A 20,099-nucleotide genomic window follows, 5' to 3' on the forward strand; every position below is an offset into this window, starting at 1 on the left:
CTGGGTGCCAAGAGAACGGGACAGGACTCAACTTCGCCGGAGCCGCAGCTGTGGCAAGTTGCCCATTTGATTCGATTTATTATACATTTCAGGAAAAAGGGACTTTATTTTATTTAGTGATCTCTTTTTTATTGGTTTATTTAGATATACAGCGTGTTATAGTCTGATAGCTAAGCAAAAGTAAAAGCTTGTAGTATTCGCATTTGTTAACTTTCGTTAGTCCAGTTCACGATGAGAATATGCAGCCATTAGTACAGTTAAATCAATGCTTAGCTTAAAGGTTATTTTCATATTTAAAATTACCAGCAAATTGTTGTTTGTTGTTTACTTTCATCTTTCTGTATATTTGTGAATGTGTGCGTACAAATCAAATTTACGATCAAATTCTGGCGTATGTTTGATTTTTAAATGTTTGCAAGTTTTTTCCTCTCATGCATAGCTTACTTTTGGCACCCTCTTTTCCCCTCCCCCTGTTGGTCCCTGCCTACCCCACCCTCCCTGTCTGCACCCTTCGTGTCCCTCCCTACTCCACCCTTCATTCTGCAGTGCTACGGACCGATCATGGGTGACTGGAGCTTTCTGGGTAATATTTTAGAGGAAGTCAACGAGCACTCTACGGTGATCGGCCGGGTGTGGCTCACGGTGCTCTTCATCTTTCGCATCCTCATCCTGGGCACAGCAGCAGAGTTTGTGTGGGGCGACGAGCAGTCTGATTATGTGTGCAACACACAGCAGCCTGGATGTGAGAATGTGTGCTACGACGAGGCCTTCCCCATCTCCCACATCCGCCTGTGGGTGCTGCAAATCATCTTTGTGTCCACGCCGTCTCTGGTGTACGTGGGTCACGCTGTCCACCATGTCCACATGGAGGAGAAGCGCAAAGAGCGGGAGGAGGCAGAACTTAGCCGGCAACAGGAGCTGAGTGAGGAGCGTCTTCCTCTGGCACCTGACCAGGGAAGCGTCCGCACCACTAAGGAGACCAGTACGAAAGGAAGCAAGAAGTTCAGGCTGGAGGGCACCCTGTTGAGGACCTACATCTGCCACATCATCTTCAAGACACTGTTTGAAGTGGGCTTTGTGGTGGGCCAGTACTTTCTGTATGGCTTCCGCATCTTGCCGTTGTATAAATGCAGCCGCTGGCCCTGCCCCAACACGGTGGACTGCTTTGTGTCTCGCCCCACGGAGAAGACTGTCTTTATCATCTTCATGTTGGCTGTGGCCTGTGTCTCACTGTTCCTAAACTTTGTGGAGATCAGTCACTTGGGCCTGAAGAAGATTCGCTTTGTCTTTCGAAAGCCAGCCCCTGCTCCGGGGCCTTCCCAAGGCGAGGGGTTGGCCCCCCTGCCGCCACAAGGGAAGAGCCTGCCCCCCCTGGCTGTTCCCTCTCTGCAGAGAGCAAAAGGTTACAGGCTGCTGGAGGAGGAGAAAGCTCCCCCCATGACTCACCTCTACCCACTGGCTGAGGTGGGCATGGAGGCTGGCAGAGGGGCCCCACCCTTCCAGGGGTTGGAGGAGAAAGCGGAGGAAGTGCTGCCCATGGAGGACATCTCTAAGGTGTATGACGAGACTCTGCCCTCCTACGCCCAGACCACTGAGACAGGAGGGGTGACATTACACGAGGAAGAGGCTGAGGAGGTGCAGCCGCCAGAGGCAGAAGCAGAGAGGGTGGATCTGGCTGCAGAAGAGGACATCGAGGTAGAGGAGGCGGTGAATGGGGAGGGGGCAACTCCAGCAGAGGCAGGAACGGAAGCTGCGGAAACGATAGAAGACAACAGGCCGCTGAGCCGACTGAGCAAAGCCAGCAGCAGGGCCAGGTCAGACGATCTCACCGTATGAACCTGTGAGACACCTGCACACACTAAAACGTTCAATGTGAAAGAGAGCACACACACCTATCTCAAGACAATGCACACTCTTGAACAGGCAGGTCAGAAACCAAATGTATGAAAAACAAAATCAACAGGGACTAAAACCTTTTAGGATTACCAAGTTACAAAAAACCCCAACAAAAACAAAAAACAAAAAAATGTTTGTGATAACTATGAAATATTAAAAAAAGAGTAGATTAGAAAAACAGGAGTTTTTTTTTTATTAAGCGTGTTCTTATATTTAAAAATATATTGAAAGGACACATGTGAGGGAGGATGTTTTTACTTGACGATCCTTGTTCAATTTTTAGAAACATCTTTTCTATTGAAAGACTTATAATAGTACATACTAGAGGGATAGACCTTTTTACACAGGGTTTGAGTAGATAGGGGAAAAGGGGGGTTATAATATACTTGTGTGTCTGCATTTCAGTTCTATCGCCGTAGTTAGGCACCGACTTTCATTCCCATTCAGGCACCACATACTGCAAATGCAGCATGTTGCTGCAAGCCTTGCCAGCGAGAAGGCTCTCGCGTGGAAAATACACCTGACTAAATGTCGGCACATTAACGTGTAGCCTGCAAAGGTCTTTGTGAAGAAGCAGAACAAGTCCATTTTCAGGTTTTAGAAGAGCATTCCTCTTTTGCACATTCAGAGGTTTCAGCTCTATGCAAGGCCTTTAACCCTCACAACACCTCATCCATTGCATCCATGTACACAGGATTCTTTTGAGTAAACAGAGATGTGCATCAGTATTGGAGCGTTTCTCTCTTTTTCATGTTTATATACCAGGTAGCGCAGCCAGAGCTGAGTAAGTCTGGAATAAAGAAAAAAGAAAAAAAAAAAAAAACAGAAAAAAAGAGACCACATGTCGAATGTCTTTTTCAGTCCGCATTTCTTTTTTTTGAGATTTGCTTATGTTGTGTTGCCTTTAAGAGCGCTGCGTACTGTGATATCAACAGCCCGTGGAAGAGAGCAGAGCTTATTTTGCCCTATCAGAGAGTGAACTATAGCGGCGACCTCAAACCAAATCCTCTCTTTTCGTGCTATACAAACAAGCGTCCGGCCGATAAAGATCATGCACCATCAGCACAAAGTATTGTTGGAGGCGGGACAATAAAAGAAACCGTGCTCATCAATGAAAACAAGCATCCTTAACCTGGCTGTGGAAAAAAAAATCTTTCTGCGTGATTTTATCCGAGCACAGCAGAGAACATACCCCTTAAGAAAACACAATAGTTGTGATATGCTTATAAATACAGAGAGAAACAACTGTAGGGGAGGGGGGAGTCCAGCTGTACATAATGCCCTATCACGTGCCTAATATTGTACATAGTGTGCAGCTGTTTTTAGTTATTTCACTGTCCACTGCAAACACACATTCTCATTGTGACAACACTAATAATTTAATCCCACAAGCCCACTATAGACAGAAAATGCCCAGCAGCAGGATCATGCATCTATCTGAGTAAAGGAGACCCATTTCCTCACTATTACAAAGTGTGTTTAAGCCTTGGATTTATTAAAATCTTCACACTTTTTCTGGCTTTCTTTTTTACTCAAACCAATGCAACTGTGAGACTTCCAGTGCCTTTTCTGTAAGTGTTAATTATTGTAAGTGGTTATATTGCTACGTAAACTTGATGTTTTACTTCCTTTTTTGTTTTGTATGATTGGTTTCATTTCTTTGTGACCCCTCTGTACACACAAACACCTCCACGTAACATCACGTCTCTGTAATATACCTTCGACGATAATATAATGACTTTTATTTTAAACATGTTCAGATATAAGTGCATAAAGTTTCACGTTTGTGGACATTAACCCATTCATGCAAAATGAGCTGATGCTCAATCTGTGCCTCTATGCCACACATGTACATCTCAAAGTGTTGGATTTGGGGGCACGATCCAAGGGCTCCCCTCCATCCCTAATCTGTAGTCACTTCACCTCCCATAATCCCATGTGGCAGAAACTGAGCCTTTAATGAACAGCCAAATTATTAAACACACATATAACAATGTTTTGATCAAATATGCTGCTGGCTGTTTTGTACATCAATATGCTGGTATTGTATAGTTCTGTGTATTTTAAGACTGTTGCATTGCCTGTATGTTTGTAAGAATACATGATTAATCTTTGGAAAGGAGAAAAAAAATCCTTTTTACTAACTTGTAGTCTTCTCTGCTGATAGATGTGTGGCTGTATCTTCTTTTGAAAAGTGAACCGACGCAATAAAAAGTCACACGTGGTCAAGACGTGTCGTGTCAGTGTTTCTCTGGGGAGCATGCACCCAATGACGCACACTGAGTGAAACAAGATACAACATCAAAAGAGAAATAAGAGGAAGATAGAAACACAGAAGAATTCCAGTCCACCCCCTACACACTATAGATTTAGTAACTGTGTAGGGTGTAGTGGGTAGAGTAGTGGGCGGCGTGGGCTTAAGTTTCAGCTTGTAATATTTGGTGTAACACAGACTTGTGCTTTTTCCTTTATACTGACTAAATGAAAATCTAACATGAAAACTCTATTTATTGCACAGTTCAAAAGCCTGTTATTCAGTTCAGATTTTCCAGTTTTATATTATCATTTTGATTTGCCTTTTTTTAAAAATAATAGATCAAAGACATTTGCCAATGCAGAAGCAGAAATATCAAAGTGTGGAAGTGCATATATTAAATAATAAAAAACAACAATGTATTTATCTTTTTCTTCTCCTTTCGGCTGCTCCGTTGAGGGGTCACCAGAACAGATCATTTGTCTCTCTCTCACCCTCTCCCTGGCATCCTATCATGTGATCCGCTCCCTGTCCTCCATCTTTACATGCATGTACATGCATGCATACATGCTTTACATGTGGCCTCCCTATTTTACTCCTGCCTAACAGCTCCACAGTCCCTATATTCAAAGACCCTACCCCTCTGATTTCTCTCTTGCTGTGTCCAAACACACCTTCTCCCTCTCCTCCTCTTCCTCGGTCTTTGATCAACAGCGGCACAGCTACCCATGCTGGTCAACAGCACTGGTGGCAATTGCCCTTTCTTGGGGGACTGCATTGGGTTTTGGCCTCCCGTGGAGGTGTTAAAACAAAATTATTATAATGCAGAACTTTCTATTTCAGAATGACACTTATTAAACCATTAGGCTGTATCTTAACACTTTATTTTTGCAGATGTTATGATTAACTAAAATATTTAAAAATGATCAGATGTAGTGGAGATTGTATACGATTGAAATGTAAGTATATAGGAGTATGTTAACATTGCAATATGGTAAAAATGGCAAATGGCCTGTATTTGTATAGCGCTTTACTAGTCCCTAAGGACCCCAAAGCGCTTTACACATCCAGTCATCCACCCATTCACACACACATTCACACACTGGTGATGGTAAGCTACAGTGTAGCCACAGCCACCCTGGGGTGCACTGACAGAGGCGAGGCTGCCGAACACTGGTGCCACCGGGCCCTCTGACCACCACCAGTAGGCAATGGGTGAAGTGTCTTGCCCAAGGACACAACGACCAAGACCTATACTCAAGTACATAGAATTAATTTCACCCCTGACTACTTGCCATCCTCCCAGGTATTTGAGGAACTAGGAACAACATGACCCTAGAGTCTGCGACAGATAGAAAAGAGAAGCAATCACTATCAGATCTTAGAGTAACTGTTTCCCATTTTTACTTAATCTTCTTCTTTCTGGATGAGCAGAATACACTCATTCATTGTTCACAGTTTTAATCGTCTCTAAGTTAAACTTGATTTAACCAGTCCAGTGATGAAAGGCTGTGAGGCACCACTAAGGGGCAGTATTGTTAAAATTAATTTTAGCCCACATGCCTGTTCTATGGCATAATTTTGCATGTGGTAATCTGAAGATCATGGCTTTCTGTCTACATTTTTATATTATTATTTGTCATAAACAAAATCTCTAACATCAAACAAACTTTAGATGAGGATTAACAGAAAATTCCATTTCAGAGAAACTTTTTTTCCCTCTACATCTTGCGACATCTTGGGCTTCCTCTTGAGTTAAGATATAGATCTTGTGGTATCACCATATCCTGTACATCTATTTTGCAAAATTCAAAGTTGTATTAAGATAAAAATGAGGGCTTGGCAAGGCTGAGGAAAGCCAAGTGAGACAGTCATAGCATATTATTATTTTACTACTTTAATAACAACCATGTAGTTCCACAGTGTTTTTCTTCAGTCAAGTGAAGTAAAAATGCCATAGCAACACAAGTTTGTTGCCATGCCATTTTACAGTAATATGCATGGTGGATCACCACAAATGGTTAGTTAGGTTTATATGAGCAGGCAGAGCAGCTTTTAGCTAAAAAAAGAAATTAGGCCACATAACAATTTACAATTCAGTTTTATTTATATAGCATTAAATTAAAACAGCATTTTAAATACATCAGGAACAAGAGTTTTAAAACTGCAAGCGAAGTGCTCTAATGAGGGGATGCGGTAATATAAGGTCATTAATATAAGATAGGGCCTGATTATTACAGACAAGTGACTTTTATTTGGCATTTCAACCATGTGCAGTGGTACAGTACAGAGTGAAACGAGACAACGTTCCTTCCTGGTGCTACATATGACATATAACAGATGAACACAGGACTACGTAAAATGCAAAAGGGCAAAACAGTGGAAGACCGGATGGAACAGGACGATACAGACATAAGACAGTGCAATGGAAGTGTGCAAAATGCTATTCTATTGTGAAAAACGAGTGAGTATTGTGCAAAAGGTAGCTTGGTGTCTGAAGGTGTGCATGTGTGTGTGAGATACTGCAGATAAGTGCTTGGTTGTGACGTGTATGAGTATGTGCGTGTGTCATTCCAGTCACTGTGTGTTCAGGAGCCTGATGTCTTGCAAACTCAGCAGCCTGCAACAAGTGCTTTAAGGTGATACTGTGCAAAAGAGGTAACACCTTGAATCTGATGAAACACCTGGCGACGCATAGCGAGAAATGCACCGTATTTGATAGCTTGCTGCGAGACCTCACACCGAGCACATCTACTGCAGGTGTGGTGCCTGTTATCGGACCCGGAGTTAGCAACATCCCCCAAGAACCCGAAGAGCAGAGTCCTGGCCCCTAGCCCTGCCAGTGTAGCAGAAATGATGACGGATGATGATGGCAGCAGCAGCCGTGAGTAGCTTAATGTTGTTCGTGTGTAATTTACGCTGAGTAGGCTAACCACGTTATTACATTAATGCATGTAAGGTGAACTAGCAAACACTGTTGTAGTTACATGCGGCTGTCTTCTTGTTTGATGGCAGATACTCCCTTCACCCTGGCCAAAAAGGCTAAAATGACCAAAGAAAAAGTGGAAAACAGCTAAACATGAGAGGTTTTTGGACAAAGTTTGTGTTTTTTTCCATTGTTTAAGCACTGCTTCCATCCAAGAGTGATACCATATATGCTCTATAGCTGCAGAAAAGGATAACATTGTTATCTTTTTACAAAAACCCCCCAGCTAAACATGAGAGGCTTTTGGACAAAGTTTATGTTCTCCATTCTTTAAGCACCGGTTCGAGCACAGGCACCGTTTCAAAAGCACCGGTTTGGCACCGGTATCGGATAAAACCTAAACGATACCCATCCCTAATGCTAAACAACTTAAAAATAAAAGCAATACAATCTTACATAAACAACAGGGACCAACAAAATCAGAGTGCTTGCGGACAAGAGTTCGTGTGCAAGTGGGGGTGGGGCAGTCAGCGAAAGGCGATGGTGGAGGTTCAGAGGGAAAAGGTGAATGAGGATCTGGAGTTTGTGTGCGTGAGAGTCGAGAGGGACAGAGCAGGGAGAGAATTCAGCATCCTGACAGCCTGATGGATGAAGCTGTCTCTCAGTTGGCTGGTTCTAACCTGGAGGCTCTTCGGTCTCCTTCCTGCTGGCAGCAAATTGAAAAAGCTGTTGGATGAGTGGAGTCACCTGTAATCCAGAGGGCGGGTGCAGTAGATGTCCTGGAGGGAGGGAAGAGATGTATCCATGATCCTCCTGCTGCTCTCATTACTGACTTTTCCTGGCAGGACTGTGTTCAGGAGCCGTAACACACAGTGATGCAGCTTGTGAGTGTACTCTCAACGGTGCCTCTGTAGAAGGTGCTCATAATGGGGGTTGAGGCTCTTGCACACCTCAGTTTGTAGAGAAAGTAAAGTAAAAGCTAATAATAGCTAATATTAACATTTCTCTGAAGGAAATTTCCAAGTGTGGAATGTTTTGTTTTAGTGAAGGTAAACGAACCGCAACATTTCTACAACTCAAGTGTGTGTGTAATGGCTGAAAACATGAGACAGGCTGTGAACTATGACTCACTGAGGTTGAACAATCCACAACCCCTCACAAACAAGAACAACAACAAAAACCACGCATTCATCACAAAGACAAAAAATGCCTAAAGTAAAACACAATCATAAAACAAACAAACAACAAACAGCCATAACATTGCTTAACTGTCTGAAAGCTCTGCTACAGGAAGATGTGTCAGAATATCAAACAACTGATCCAAAATGACAGCTTGATATAAATGTGAGCAAGTGGTGACTGGATATGTTAGTGTGTGTCTCTGACAGATAAAAATAGCACTGTCTACGGTCAGATGCCTGAGATTCCAGTAATTTATGCCTCAGAGGTCCAAATATATGAGTCACATGGATTGTGGGTAAAAGTATTTCCTCTCACTGCACTTTGCAGATGTTTCCAGTTGTTGGAGACTGCCTTCTTCCTGAAACCTGGGTGAACTACTATTTACTGTTTACTACTTTATTATAAATTATTATTGTTAAACAGATAGGGTTTGCTCAACTGTAGCTTGGAACACTATTCTCAAACTCAAGGGAATCTTTTTCATATCTTGCACTCTTTCATGTTTGACTTTTTACTGCCTACAATGCCAAGTAAGAGCACAAAGTTGTGACTGCTAAAAGGGGTTTCGTTACAGTGTTCCTCTTCCTAGTTTCAAGTGGACTTTTATGCATTTTTAAAAATGACAGACGAAGCAAATACATGCCATGCAATCTGTAGCCTCTCGCTGTGGTGTTGGTATAAGTAGAACATTGCAATAAAGGGTTGTAAGCGACTACAATATGCCATCGTCAAAAAAAATGTCAGCATGTACTCTCAGAGCATCTCCTGCAACTTTCAAAGGCCAACCAAACAAATATGAGCATATCTCTCACATGGCCACAGACCAAAGTTTTTCACTTCCTGTGTGGAACCGTATCTGTGGTATTGTGAAAGAATGACAGCGAGGCTGTATCTTAACGCTATGCACGTATGCCCCCCGTAGAAGCGGTGCCTTCTAATTACTATAGCTATTAGATATAGCTTTTTCTTGCTTTTGCGACCTTAAAGCTGTTGTCGTATTGAGATAAGGACCAAACAGCATATGGCAATCAATACTGGTAAGAGAATTGCTGTTTATTACTCTCAAGGATATTACATTTCAAATCTAATTGAAGCTCTCGTAGTAAAAGATGCAAATAAACTACCAGTTAGAAATATTCACAGATCATCCAGCACATACTGAAAATATGTTTCTAAATTATCTTTCCTTCATGTTGCCATGGAAGACTTTTCAAGATATTTGGGCATCAACTGGACCTTGACTCTGATATGGTGCTTCTTCTATATTTTCTTGCAAGCAGGTAAAATAAATTTGAACTCTCTCTGACAATGTGCAGAGCAATATGTGACCCATAGAACAGCAATGATAAGCTGAATATGTGGGCGAGTTATAGTTGTAGCTTTTTGCTAGCAAGGTTGATTTTCAGTTCAGTTACGACAGCTTTAATCGGCAGAAGACTGCTACTTAAACTTTAATGCACTACTTTTTGTGGCTTTGCTCCCTACACTTTGATATGCAAACATGACTATGTTTAAGTTACTTAATCTCTATAAGTAATAAAAATATTACGCTAGCAATGAACAATAAAAATGTAGAGTATGTACAGTTTAAATGATTTGCAAATCAATTAATTATCTTTTTATAGACATTTTGAGCTGTGTTCGGATTTTTTGAGGAATAGTTTTGTTTTCCTGTTGCTTTAGTATTCAAAAGTTTCCAGCAAAAACAAAACCTACAATGTGATTTTCTTTTTTATCAGAAACACACAGGATCTCACAGACAGCTGGGAGCACAGTGACCCTGAACTGTAGCAATGACTCAATTAGCAACTTAACTCAACTGGCGTGGAAAATGAATGGGGATATTCTGTTCACTATCAGGCCAGACAAAACCTTAAACAGCAGCTCAAAGGTCAGATGTGTAACGTCCTCTAAAGCTGAGAGCCTGAAGCTGAACGTGTCCATGTTAAAGAGCCAACTATATGCACTAACCATAACGAGAGCCCAGAGGTCGCACACGGGAAACTACACTTGTGAATTCTCCGCATCAAAGGGAGTCGGGGAAAATAAATGGGAGCTCGTAATTACAGGTGAATTACTCATTTCAAAGTTTACAGGTCACATAAAAACACAAGCATTCCTTAAACACCTGAAGTAACAACAAGAGAAATTATTTATCATGACTGAGGGGGTAGTCAAGCTATGGAAACAGGAAGAAGGGGGCAATAACGACACTTTCCATATCAACTTCTCTCTCTCTCTCTCTCTCTTTGTATCAAAGACAAAAGTTGGGACTGCCAGTGGTTTGGAAGCTTTTAGGGTGGAGTAGGTGAAAGTTGAGTTTCCCCTACCACTGCTTAAATGTTATTCTAGGGGAAAGTCAGACACTGAAAGTTGCCTCTGTGTTCAAACACAAAAGAGGCGAACACATCTGGCTTCACTTGCATTGCCTTTATATTTGTGTATCTTACAACTCTAGACATTTTGTGGTTAGATTGGTTTAATGTAAAATGTATTTTCTGTAAAGCTTGCAGGTTTCAGACTTTGACACAAAGAAGAATTATGAATAGGAACATTTTTTGAGAGGCTGAGGTCTTTAGAGAGACCACAGGGGATGTGTAAGCAGTGCTAACTTCCTTTCTGCAGGTCTAAAACAGACTAGAAAACTCATACTGGTCTTCCAGTGCATAAAAAATATATTAGATCACCCAATGTAGGGTTTATAACACATCATTAACAGAATCCTTTTTTATGTTTCTGCAATGGTTAATAGGCTTAAAACATGGGCATAAAAACATCCAAAAGAAAGGCTCATAAGAATATAATCTTAAAATGAGTTTCTGACAGAGTTCTAAAATATTTGTCTTTAACAGTTTTTATGATAGGTGGTCTAATAGATTTGTTAAACACTGTACATGGAAGTGAAAAAAGTTAACTGAACATTAGAACTGCAGTGAAACAAGTCCGTTTTTGTATTTTACAGAGGATGCTGAAGCAGGAAATCAATTGAAAATCCCACTTGCCATAGCCGTTTTTGTACCTTGTATGTGTTTCCTGATCTTTCTAATTACTATTGTGATCATTCAGAGAAAAGTCTGCAAACGACGTTCACGGTAAGTTGCCTGCAGTCACTGCTTTTAAACAGTTTTATGCTAAATGTATTACACTGCTAGGATTGAAAACAACATGTCTCTCTCTCTTTTTATAGCTCTCGTTCTCCCGCTTCAATAATGGTAAATATAATAATTTTTATATTGTCTGTTGAGAAGCAACAAGCAACCAGTCTGTTTCTATACAAGATCAAGCTGGTCCACTACCTTTTCCACTTTAGGTATTACTAAACATCTGGACATGTTTAGTGGTGCCGAAACATCTGAATTTGGTTTTCTTCCCATGTTTTTGTGCAACAGGAGCAGAAAGAAGATATTTATGAAAACTGCCTGGAACTTGAAAATCGCCGACGTAGTCAAATTCAGGTTCAACCTTACAAATACAGAGTTCAATGATATGGACCACACATAGTAAAAAAAGACTCAACTTTTTATAGCAACAGATTTAAACAGCTTTCTTACATGTAATTTAATAATAAAAACAAATATAAAATGTACTTAAAGCTGCATTTTTCTTGGCTACTTGAACTTCTGTCAGTTTATAAATAAGTCAGCATTTTACACATTTGCCATTTCAATAAGGAGAGATCGTTTGGAAGAACTGATCTCTGTGATATACTGAGATAGAGAAATGGATTGATGTATCTGGTGACTGAACTCTGGTCCCAATGGTGATCGGATTTAAGACAAACCCCCTCTGGAGTCGTAGTGCTGATGGTGGTGAAAATGAAGATTATGGCTCTGAGTGACTCAGCAAGGTGGAAATGGGGAGGAGGTGGGTTGCACGTATGAGACTCTGAAAGTGTAAGTGACAGACCATTGAGATTTAAACTCTGCAGAGTGGAAGCTGATTGGCTCAAAGAAGGCGGGTAAGAAGATGATTGGACTGCTATAAGGATGTTAGTATTGAGATTAACAGCATGGGAATGTAGCAGTAATGCAAAGAGTTCCAATAGTGGTTTTCGTCCTGGAGCTCTTCCTTGGATGTCAGTTGTGCCGAGTCTCTTTTGTATTGTTCAATCACAACACCTGGGTTCTGGGTTCTTCATTTGGATGAGTCACTGTTTACTCTTGGAATAATTTGGGTCTGACCACTACTGGGAAATTTCACTGTTACCTGTATTTTTGTACACAGTGGCTCTCACTGTGGTTTGCTGGAGTCCCAAGGCCTTAGAGATAGTTTTGCAACGCCTTCAAAACAGATAGCAGCCTGGAAAGAGTAGAGTGTCAGTAAATTCAATGTCTTCTGACATGAACTTGTCTGGTGAAATATAACCCAGATTTATAAAAACTGCATTTAACCACATTTTGTTCATGATTTAACAAGGGCAGCAATTGCTTTTTCACACAGGGTCAGGTTTGGATAGCTTTTCTTAATTAACAACTGAACTTGTCATTTAATAACTGCATTTTACATTCACGTTTCACTCTGAAACATGGAATGGTGAGAAATATGCAAAAAACTAAGAAATCAGGAAGGGGATGACTTGCACACGCACTGACCTCATTGTCTTAAACTTTTACCACTTTTAATATCCACCATTAGTCATGTGTTGCAATAAGGAAAAGCATAATTGGTCCACATTAAATATCTTACTAGATCACAGGAGTGTACTATGAAGTAAGTTGTATGCACTTAATGTATTTCAGGCTTTCTGCGTGCTAGCTGACTAGACTCCACCTAAGATCGTAGTCAGAGATAATGGGTATCATGATGGTGGTTATCAACTGTCTTTGTTAAACCTTCTGACCAACTGACAGCCTCTTGACTGAGTCAGAGACCTGGGGGACAATCCACAAAGAATAGAAAAAAATAAAATGAATAATACGATAATAATGATAACTAGAAAAAATTGCATTTCCTGCGAAAATGCAGTGTGGATGCTTTAAAGCTGAAGCTGTATGCAAAAACTAGCTGAAAAAGCTGAAAAGTTGCAGAAATTGTAAAAACTTTGCATAAGCAAAGGAACTTTGCTAAAATGTAAGCTGTCTGCTAAAAACAGTTGAAAATAGCTGAAGAAGCTGAAGAAATCAAAGTCAGTGTTTAAAAAGTTGTTGAAATTTTAATTTTGCAGAACAACATCAAGTTAACAAAAATGTAATAACTTAGCAGAAATGCAATAACTTAGAAGAAACATAACAATTCAGCAGAAATGTTGTAGTTTACCAGAAGCTACAACTTAGCAGAAATGTAATAATTTAGAATAACATAACTTAGCAGAAATGATATAATTTAGTAGAAAATTAATAACTTGGCAGAAATATTACAACTTATCAGAACTGCTATAATTTTGCAGAAATGTAATTATTAGGAAAAAACTGTAAACAGATAACAGCTGAAAACGATGAAGTAACCACAAAGTTACTTATTTAACTGTGAAAAATGACCAGAAACATTAGAAAAGGAAGAAAACCAATTCAATTCAATTTATAGATACAGATACAGATATAGATACAGAGAAAAACCCAACAATCATATGACCCCCTATGAGCAAGCACTTTGGCGACAGTGGGAAGGAAAAACTCCCTTTTAATAGGAAGAAACCTCCGGCAGAACCAGGCTCAGGGAGGGGCGGCCATCTGCTGCGACCGGTTGGGGTGAGAGAAGGAAGACAGGAATACCAGCCAGCAGATAAACTGATGTAAAACAAAACCAAGGTAAAACTGCAGAATTTACACAGTTGGTGAAATGTAAAAATGGCAACAAAAAACCCCCAAACAAACAAACAAAAAAAACCCACACAAACAACATTTAGGTAATAAATGCACAAGATGATTTGATGATAAATATGGTACCAATCTACAAAATACTGTCGAAATGAAGTCCACATTGTGATATATTTGAGGTGTGGAGAGTCACACAGCTGAACAATCGATGTGCATATTTAAAGAAACAAGGATCAAATAAAGAACATTGTTGTGGAATAAATTACAGTGAAAAATAATCACTGCCCTGCGTTAGAGAGTGACTTATGATGAGGTATTAATTGGGTTAACTTTACCTCTAACAGCTTTTCACATAGTGCTGTGACCAGGGTGAAATCCATCATAAAGTAACTGTAAACAGTAGAACCATTAGCATGAATGTTATGGTTCTACTCTGATCAAAACTCAAGTCAGCTGTGTGACCTGATATAAAATGATAAAGAGGAACACATATAAATGGATGTGACCTTTATGAACTTTTCAAAATGACTTTATATGTCTGACCCATTATCTATATATATTAGAACAGCGGTCCCCAACCCCCGGGCCTCGGACCGGTACCGGTCCTTGAGTCGTTTGGTACCGGGCCGTGAGAGTTGAGGCTCAGGTGTGAAATGTATAGTTTTCAGGGTTTTTATCGGTTTTCAGCACTATTTTGTTATCGTTTTTATCGTTTACTCGGTTTTCCTTGGTCTTTTCATGTGTGTTATGAATAAATTTTCTTTTTTTCGGTACCAGTACTAGTTTTATTTTGTTGTATTTATCCGCGACACCTTAAAAGCCGGTCCATGAAAATATTGTCGGGCATAAACCGGTCCGTGGCGCAAAAAAGGTTGGGGACCGCTGTATTAGAGCAGATGTGGAAAACCACTGTTAGACCTACTCTATACTAATGTAGTTACTGACACCCCATACTAAGGCAGGATTCATACAAACACACATTATTTATTCTCTTAAACACTTCTTTTTTCACAATTTGAGATTGTGTAATTTCTATAAAGAATACGTGTAATGGTTCAATAGATATAGTTATTTAAATGTCCATAATAATCACACAATCATTTCTGTACATCCTACAATTCAAGATTTAGAGCTGTGTGTCTGTATGAATTCAGCTTGCTATACTTATAGACTTAGATATATTAATCCACTATTTACCCAAACAAGTTAAATTGTTTGGGTAAATAGATTGGGTTTGTCCTACAAAATAATTATTCAACAATAAAAAAAAAACACAAAAAGAATCTGCACATTAATCCAGAGTTCAGTTTCATATGTCTGATATTGTTTGTTAAATCTGGTGACACAAACACAGTCAAAAATTCATTGCTAGCGTGACATGTGGTCCTTTTTGCCTTTGACCAATGATATGCTGGTTACTTGGACCGGTTTAGTATTTGCTGTCACAGAGGAATGTTAACCATAAATCCAAAAGACAAAACTGAAAAAAATATGTTAATTGCAAACATGTTTTTGCTTAGTAAAAGGATTGAAATTACATGGAAACTGTCACCTTAAAGCCTCATTGTAAATATCATCACAAACAGATGTTTTCCACACAGTTAACAAAGCTCCACCACATCCGATCACTGCATATAAATCTAAAAGAAAACAAAAAAAGAATAAAAAATAAATAAAATTAACACAAGGGAAGACTTTTGATTTAATAACTAAGCTTAAAATAAGTGTTACCTTTGAATATTTGTGGGAAAAATCTGATGCTACCCCAAGAATACAAAGCCACACTGGAAACAATGACAGGCTTGCAGCCCTCTGTCTTCCTGGAGTGAGGTGCCTGATCAGTAGCAGTGAGTTGACAGAAGTTGGTGTCTGTAAGAGTGGCCAAACACTGATACTCTGTCCACTTGCGTAGAGTCTAAGAAGCTGTAATGCAGGCACACTGTACAAGCTTGTTCTAAAAAATACAGAAAAAGGAACATTTTATTTGTGTTAAGGCCTAAAAACTACAAATAAGTTATACAATGAACAATGTTGAAATACCTTATAGGTGCTGCAGGCCACATAACCAGAATCCAGAGCAATCTCACACTCACATGATGGTGAGGAAAGACATGAGCTCTGCAATGACGTTTGAATGTCTCAGTTGGGACACTGAAGAACTCAGAAGACAGCAGTACCTGCACAGAGAGACAGAGTAGAAAAAGCATAGATTTGTAATCCATAATGTGAATTAAAACTCAAAAAGTGTCAAGAAGTATAATCATTTGAGTGTGAAATTATTTGTGCAATAAACAGGATTTAAATTAATTAATTGAATTAAAAACACTGACATTTTTTATCAAAGATAAAGAATCATACCTCTCTCTGCTCTGAGGATCACTGAGAATCTCTGACAGGAAATACAGTTTCCTCAGTATGAGTCATCATTGATGGTCTCAGAGGTGTGCAGTGTGGCAGCATGATGATGGTCTCCAGATCAGGCAGGAGGTCAGGTGATGGGTGTGTCATCTTCTCCATTGAAGACACACTGGTATGGCAGTTCATAAAACAGCAGTCTCTGTGTGGCATGTAGTTATCTGTGCAGTCCAGCACTGATGGATCAGGTTTGGCTCAGCAGTTCATGAAGATGGTGTTAAGATGTTGTTGTTTCAGCTGAGGATGGTGAAGTTTGAAGGTTTTCCCACAAAGGAAACAGGACTGTGTGTGCCCTGTCTGAAAAAAAAAATACATCTACAAAACATAAAGTGCTTTTAACACCACCCACCCATCTCAGCCCCCAAGTGTCTATGTAATGCTGGTATGGGGTGTCAGGTACTAAATCTAATTAGTGCGTCAGAAAGCGGGGGCTACACCTAAAGCCCCCGCTTTCTGATGTCTTTGTTTATTAGCAGCTTTTTCCAGCTGCTCAGAGAATTCTGACTTGGCCTTTATCCACCCAAACCCAAACCCACCCAGTTAAAGGCCAAGTCAGAAAATGGATGCAGAAACTTTCCATGTACTTCTAAATCAGTTTTTATACATATTCTGTAAGCTGTAAAAATGTTTTTCTCTACATAATGTATAATTATAGACATCTCTGGTAGCCTAAAGATAGTTTAAAACTTTTAAAAAACTTTACCTGTAAAACATGATAAGCAAAACCTCATTCATCCCAAAAACATTTGATTCTACAAAATTTACTATAATCAAGAAAACATTATTGTCTGTATTTATTCATGTGACCCATAATAAATACCTGCATTTATCTGGAATTTATTTATTTACTATTTCATATTTGAAAGCCCTTGGAGGGGAAGATCTCGTTGAGATACATACGTCAGAGTAAAAAAAGTATCAAAAAAGGAGATGACAATTAACATCCATGAAAAAATGCATTAGTAGATTTAGTCATTTAAAACATGAGAATAAAAAATAAATTATGTCTGTTTAATACTTTTTGCAGCATATTTCAGATCTGAGGTGCATGATAACAGAAAGCAGATCTCCCGGCTCTGCATGAAGTACAGCCATGATTTGGTGAAATGATTAATAACATTGCAATAAGAAAGGGTCTTCTTACCGACAGAGTAGGGAAAACAATTTTTTCAATGAAAAATCTTTTCCATACTCTACAATCAGTAAACTCTGTAACAAACATGATCTGTAATTGTTTCAAAACTCACCAGACGACTTCATGATTGGCTCGAGGACAGGACACAAAAGACAGGGTTGTGGTAACTGTAATATGTCCTCAGGACACCTGAATGGAGACATTGATGTGGCTGAGAAATAAAAATGAGGTCAAGCAGGGTGTTCTTGTCTGTAGTGGCAGAAGTGATCAGCTGTGAATACCCTCTAGACTGAAACTGCTCCAGAATCTGTTTTCTTCCACTCTGCAACTGGTTTTCATTAAAATCTCCACACACAATTATTGGATGACAGTCCATTATTTCAAGTGAATCTAAAAGACTTACCAGGTTTTGCATGAACGGTGTCAAACTGTAGTCAGGGGGTCTGTACACAACCGCAATGAGCGCAGGGAATGGAGCCTGAACCTTCAACACTAAAAACTCAAGATCAGTGACATTATGCAGATACTGTTTTACCTGAACCTGAAAATGATTCCTCAAATACACAACAACTCCACCACCACTTCTGCTGGCCATGTGAGGAAAGTTTGTGTAGGACACATGTCTGTTGCGTTTGAACATGGTGTAGCCGTCCAAATGAAGACTGTCTGCAACAAAGGAGCCTTGGAGGTGAGACTCTGTGAGACACAAAACATCTGCTAAACACATTTCATGATGACTCTTGATGTCACTGATGTGAGACGGCAAACCCTCCATATTGTGATGGATCAGTGTAAGAGTGTCAAGTCTGCTGGCTGTTTCTCTGACCTGAAGAAGAGGCATCGTTTCCTCAACACTGGCTTGTCTCATGGTTTGGAGCGCTGCAGTTACCTCGGGATTGGCGTAAATCTTTTTCTCATCCAAGTCCTGTAAATACAGTCCACTGAGAGACGTCACCCTGCTGAGAGCAACATAAGCCATTCCCGGTTCAAAAATGTTCTTCATTGAAACTACAGCTGTCTGTGTTGTAAGACCCTGGGTTTTGTGAATTGTGCAGGCGAATGCTAGCTTTACAGGAAACTGTCTGCGTACCGCTCCTTTAAACTTCAGACTCTCCTCTGCTCTCTCAATGTAAACCAGATCATCAGATGCTGCATTAGCACTGCGGGTGTTTCTTACAGACTGCCGGTTGTCCATTCTGAGCCCCAGTTTAATTATGTGTCCATCATTTTCAGATCTCACCACCTTTATCAGTATACCAAAAGCACCGTTAACCAAACCATTTAGTGTGTCCAAGTTTCTGGTCAGCATGACTCGAGCTCCTTCAGCGACGTTCAGGGTGTCGGGTAAATCATTTCGCCCACCTGTAAATGGTTTGTCTCTTCGTTCCATTCTGCCTGTACCTTTATCCTTCTGGAAATCATCTGCAGTGATGATTATGATGTTTGAATGAAGCTTCTTCAGGGTATCTGTGTTATGGGATTCCACATTCTTGTTGGTGGCATAAATGTGTAAGACCTCAGTTGGACATTCTTCTGGTGCAGTCACAGCCTGTGACAACAAATCTCTGTTGTCACAGCCTGTGACAACAAATCTCTGTCGCACTGAGAAAGCTCATCTGTCTTTTCCTTTACTCTAATCCTGTTCAACATCTCTGCAAACGCCACATCATCTTTCTGACGCATGATCTCGGTTAGAGTGATCATCTGAAAATGTTCCCGCCACAGGTCAATCTGTTCTGGATCGTAAACACAGAGAGGTTTAGACTGTCGCACTGGTGGCAGCTGGTAAAAATCTCCAACAGCTAAAACTGACATTCCACCAAAAGGTCTCTGAGTGCCTTTGATTTGTTTCAGTCTTGCATCCAAATAAGCAAAAAGAGGTTTTGAAACCATTGAAATCTCATCAATAACAATAATTTCAGCATTCATCAGCTCAGATCTGACTTCATCCAGTTGGTTACCAAGTCCTTGAATGGGTGGTTTCAGACTCCTGGGTAGTTTGAGTAGGGAATGTAATGTAGAGCCATTGATCTGAAAAGCTGCTGTACCGGTAAATGAAGTCAGTAAAACAGTTGGATTTGATATGTCAGCTTCTTCTGCATTAGCAGGCAGTCTGCTCAGGATCTTTGATGCTTCAGAGTGAATACATTTAATCAGATGTGACTTTCCAGTTCCTGCACCACCGTTGATATAGAAGAAAAATGGATCTGGGTTCAAACCACAAACTCGCTGAATACACCAGTCTCTTATAGCATAGAACACGCAGGCCTGCTTCTGGTTCAGATTCTGATACATTACACGTACCACAGCTGGATCGACTGCAGGTTGTTCTCTGATGGCTCTGATCTCTGTTACAGCATCAGACTGACGACTGTAGTCGGGGACATTTTCCTGTTCGTTCTCATCATCAGAATGTCTCTCAGGAAGATTCTCATCACATTGCAGCCTCACAACTTCAGATTCAGGAGCCAGATTACACCATTCATTGATCACAACATCCCTATTTTGTTCAAACTCTTCCAGTGCACTCTCAAT

At 40.2% G+C, this 20,099-nt stretch overlaps 2 protein-coding genes across 5 annotated transcripts; both read left to right on the forward strand.

Annotated features, from left to right (window-relative positions):
• Positions 1-561: 561 nt before the first annotated feature.
• On the forward strand, positions 562-1,836 carry LOC146370730 (gap junction alpha-8 protein-like). Of its 4 annotated transcripts, none has more exons than XM_084908456.1 (2): positions 562-1,635; positions 1,720-1,836. In XM_084908456.1, exons 1-2 carry the CDS (start codon positions 562-564, stop codon positions 1,834-1,836), a joined length of 1,191 nt encoding a protein of 396 aa, XP_084764582.1. The 4 variants fall into 4 exon arrangements, with proteins under 4 accessions (XP_084764582.1, XP_084764583.1, XP_084764581.1 ...); XM_084908457.1 differs by having other exon boundaries at positions 562-1,605; positions 1,702-1,836; XM_084908455.1 differs by having other exon boundaries at positions 562-1,488; positions 1,567-1,836.
• Positions 1,837-9,035: 7,199 nt separating this feature from the next.
• LOC146370731 (uncharacterized) lies at positions 9,036-12,555 on the forward strand. Its single transcript, XM_084908458.1, has 6 exons — positions 9,036-9,295; positions 9,464-9,538; positions 9,998-10,327; positions 11,221-11,350; positions 11,446-11,470; positions 11,648-12,555. The coding sequence occupies exons 1-6, from the start codon at positions 9,280-9,282 to the stop codon at positions 11,741-11,743; spliced, it is 672 nt and encodes a 223-aa protein (XP_084764584.1). The 5' UTR covers positions 9,036-9,279; the 3' UTR covers positions 11,744-12,555.
• The last annotated feature ends 7,544 nt before the right edge of the window (positions 12,556-20,099 follow it).

Source organism: Perissodus microlepis, chromosome 16 (genome assembly GCF_051167445.1).
Source record: "Perissodus microlepis isolate ML-2025 ecotype Zambia chromosome 16, ASM5116744v1, whole genome shotgun sequence".
NCBI classification, from domain to species: Eukaryota; Metazoa; Chordata; class Actinopteri; order Cichliformes; family Cichlidae; genus Perissodus; species Perissodus microlepis.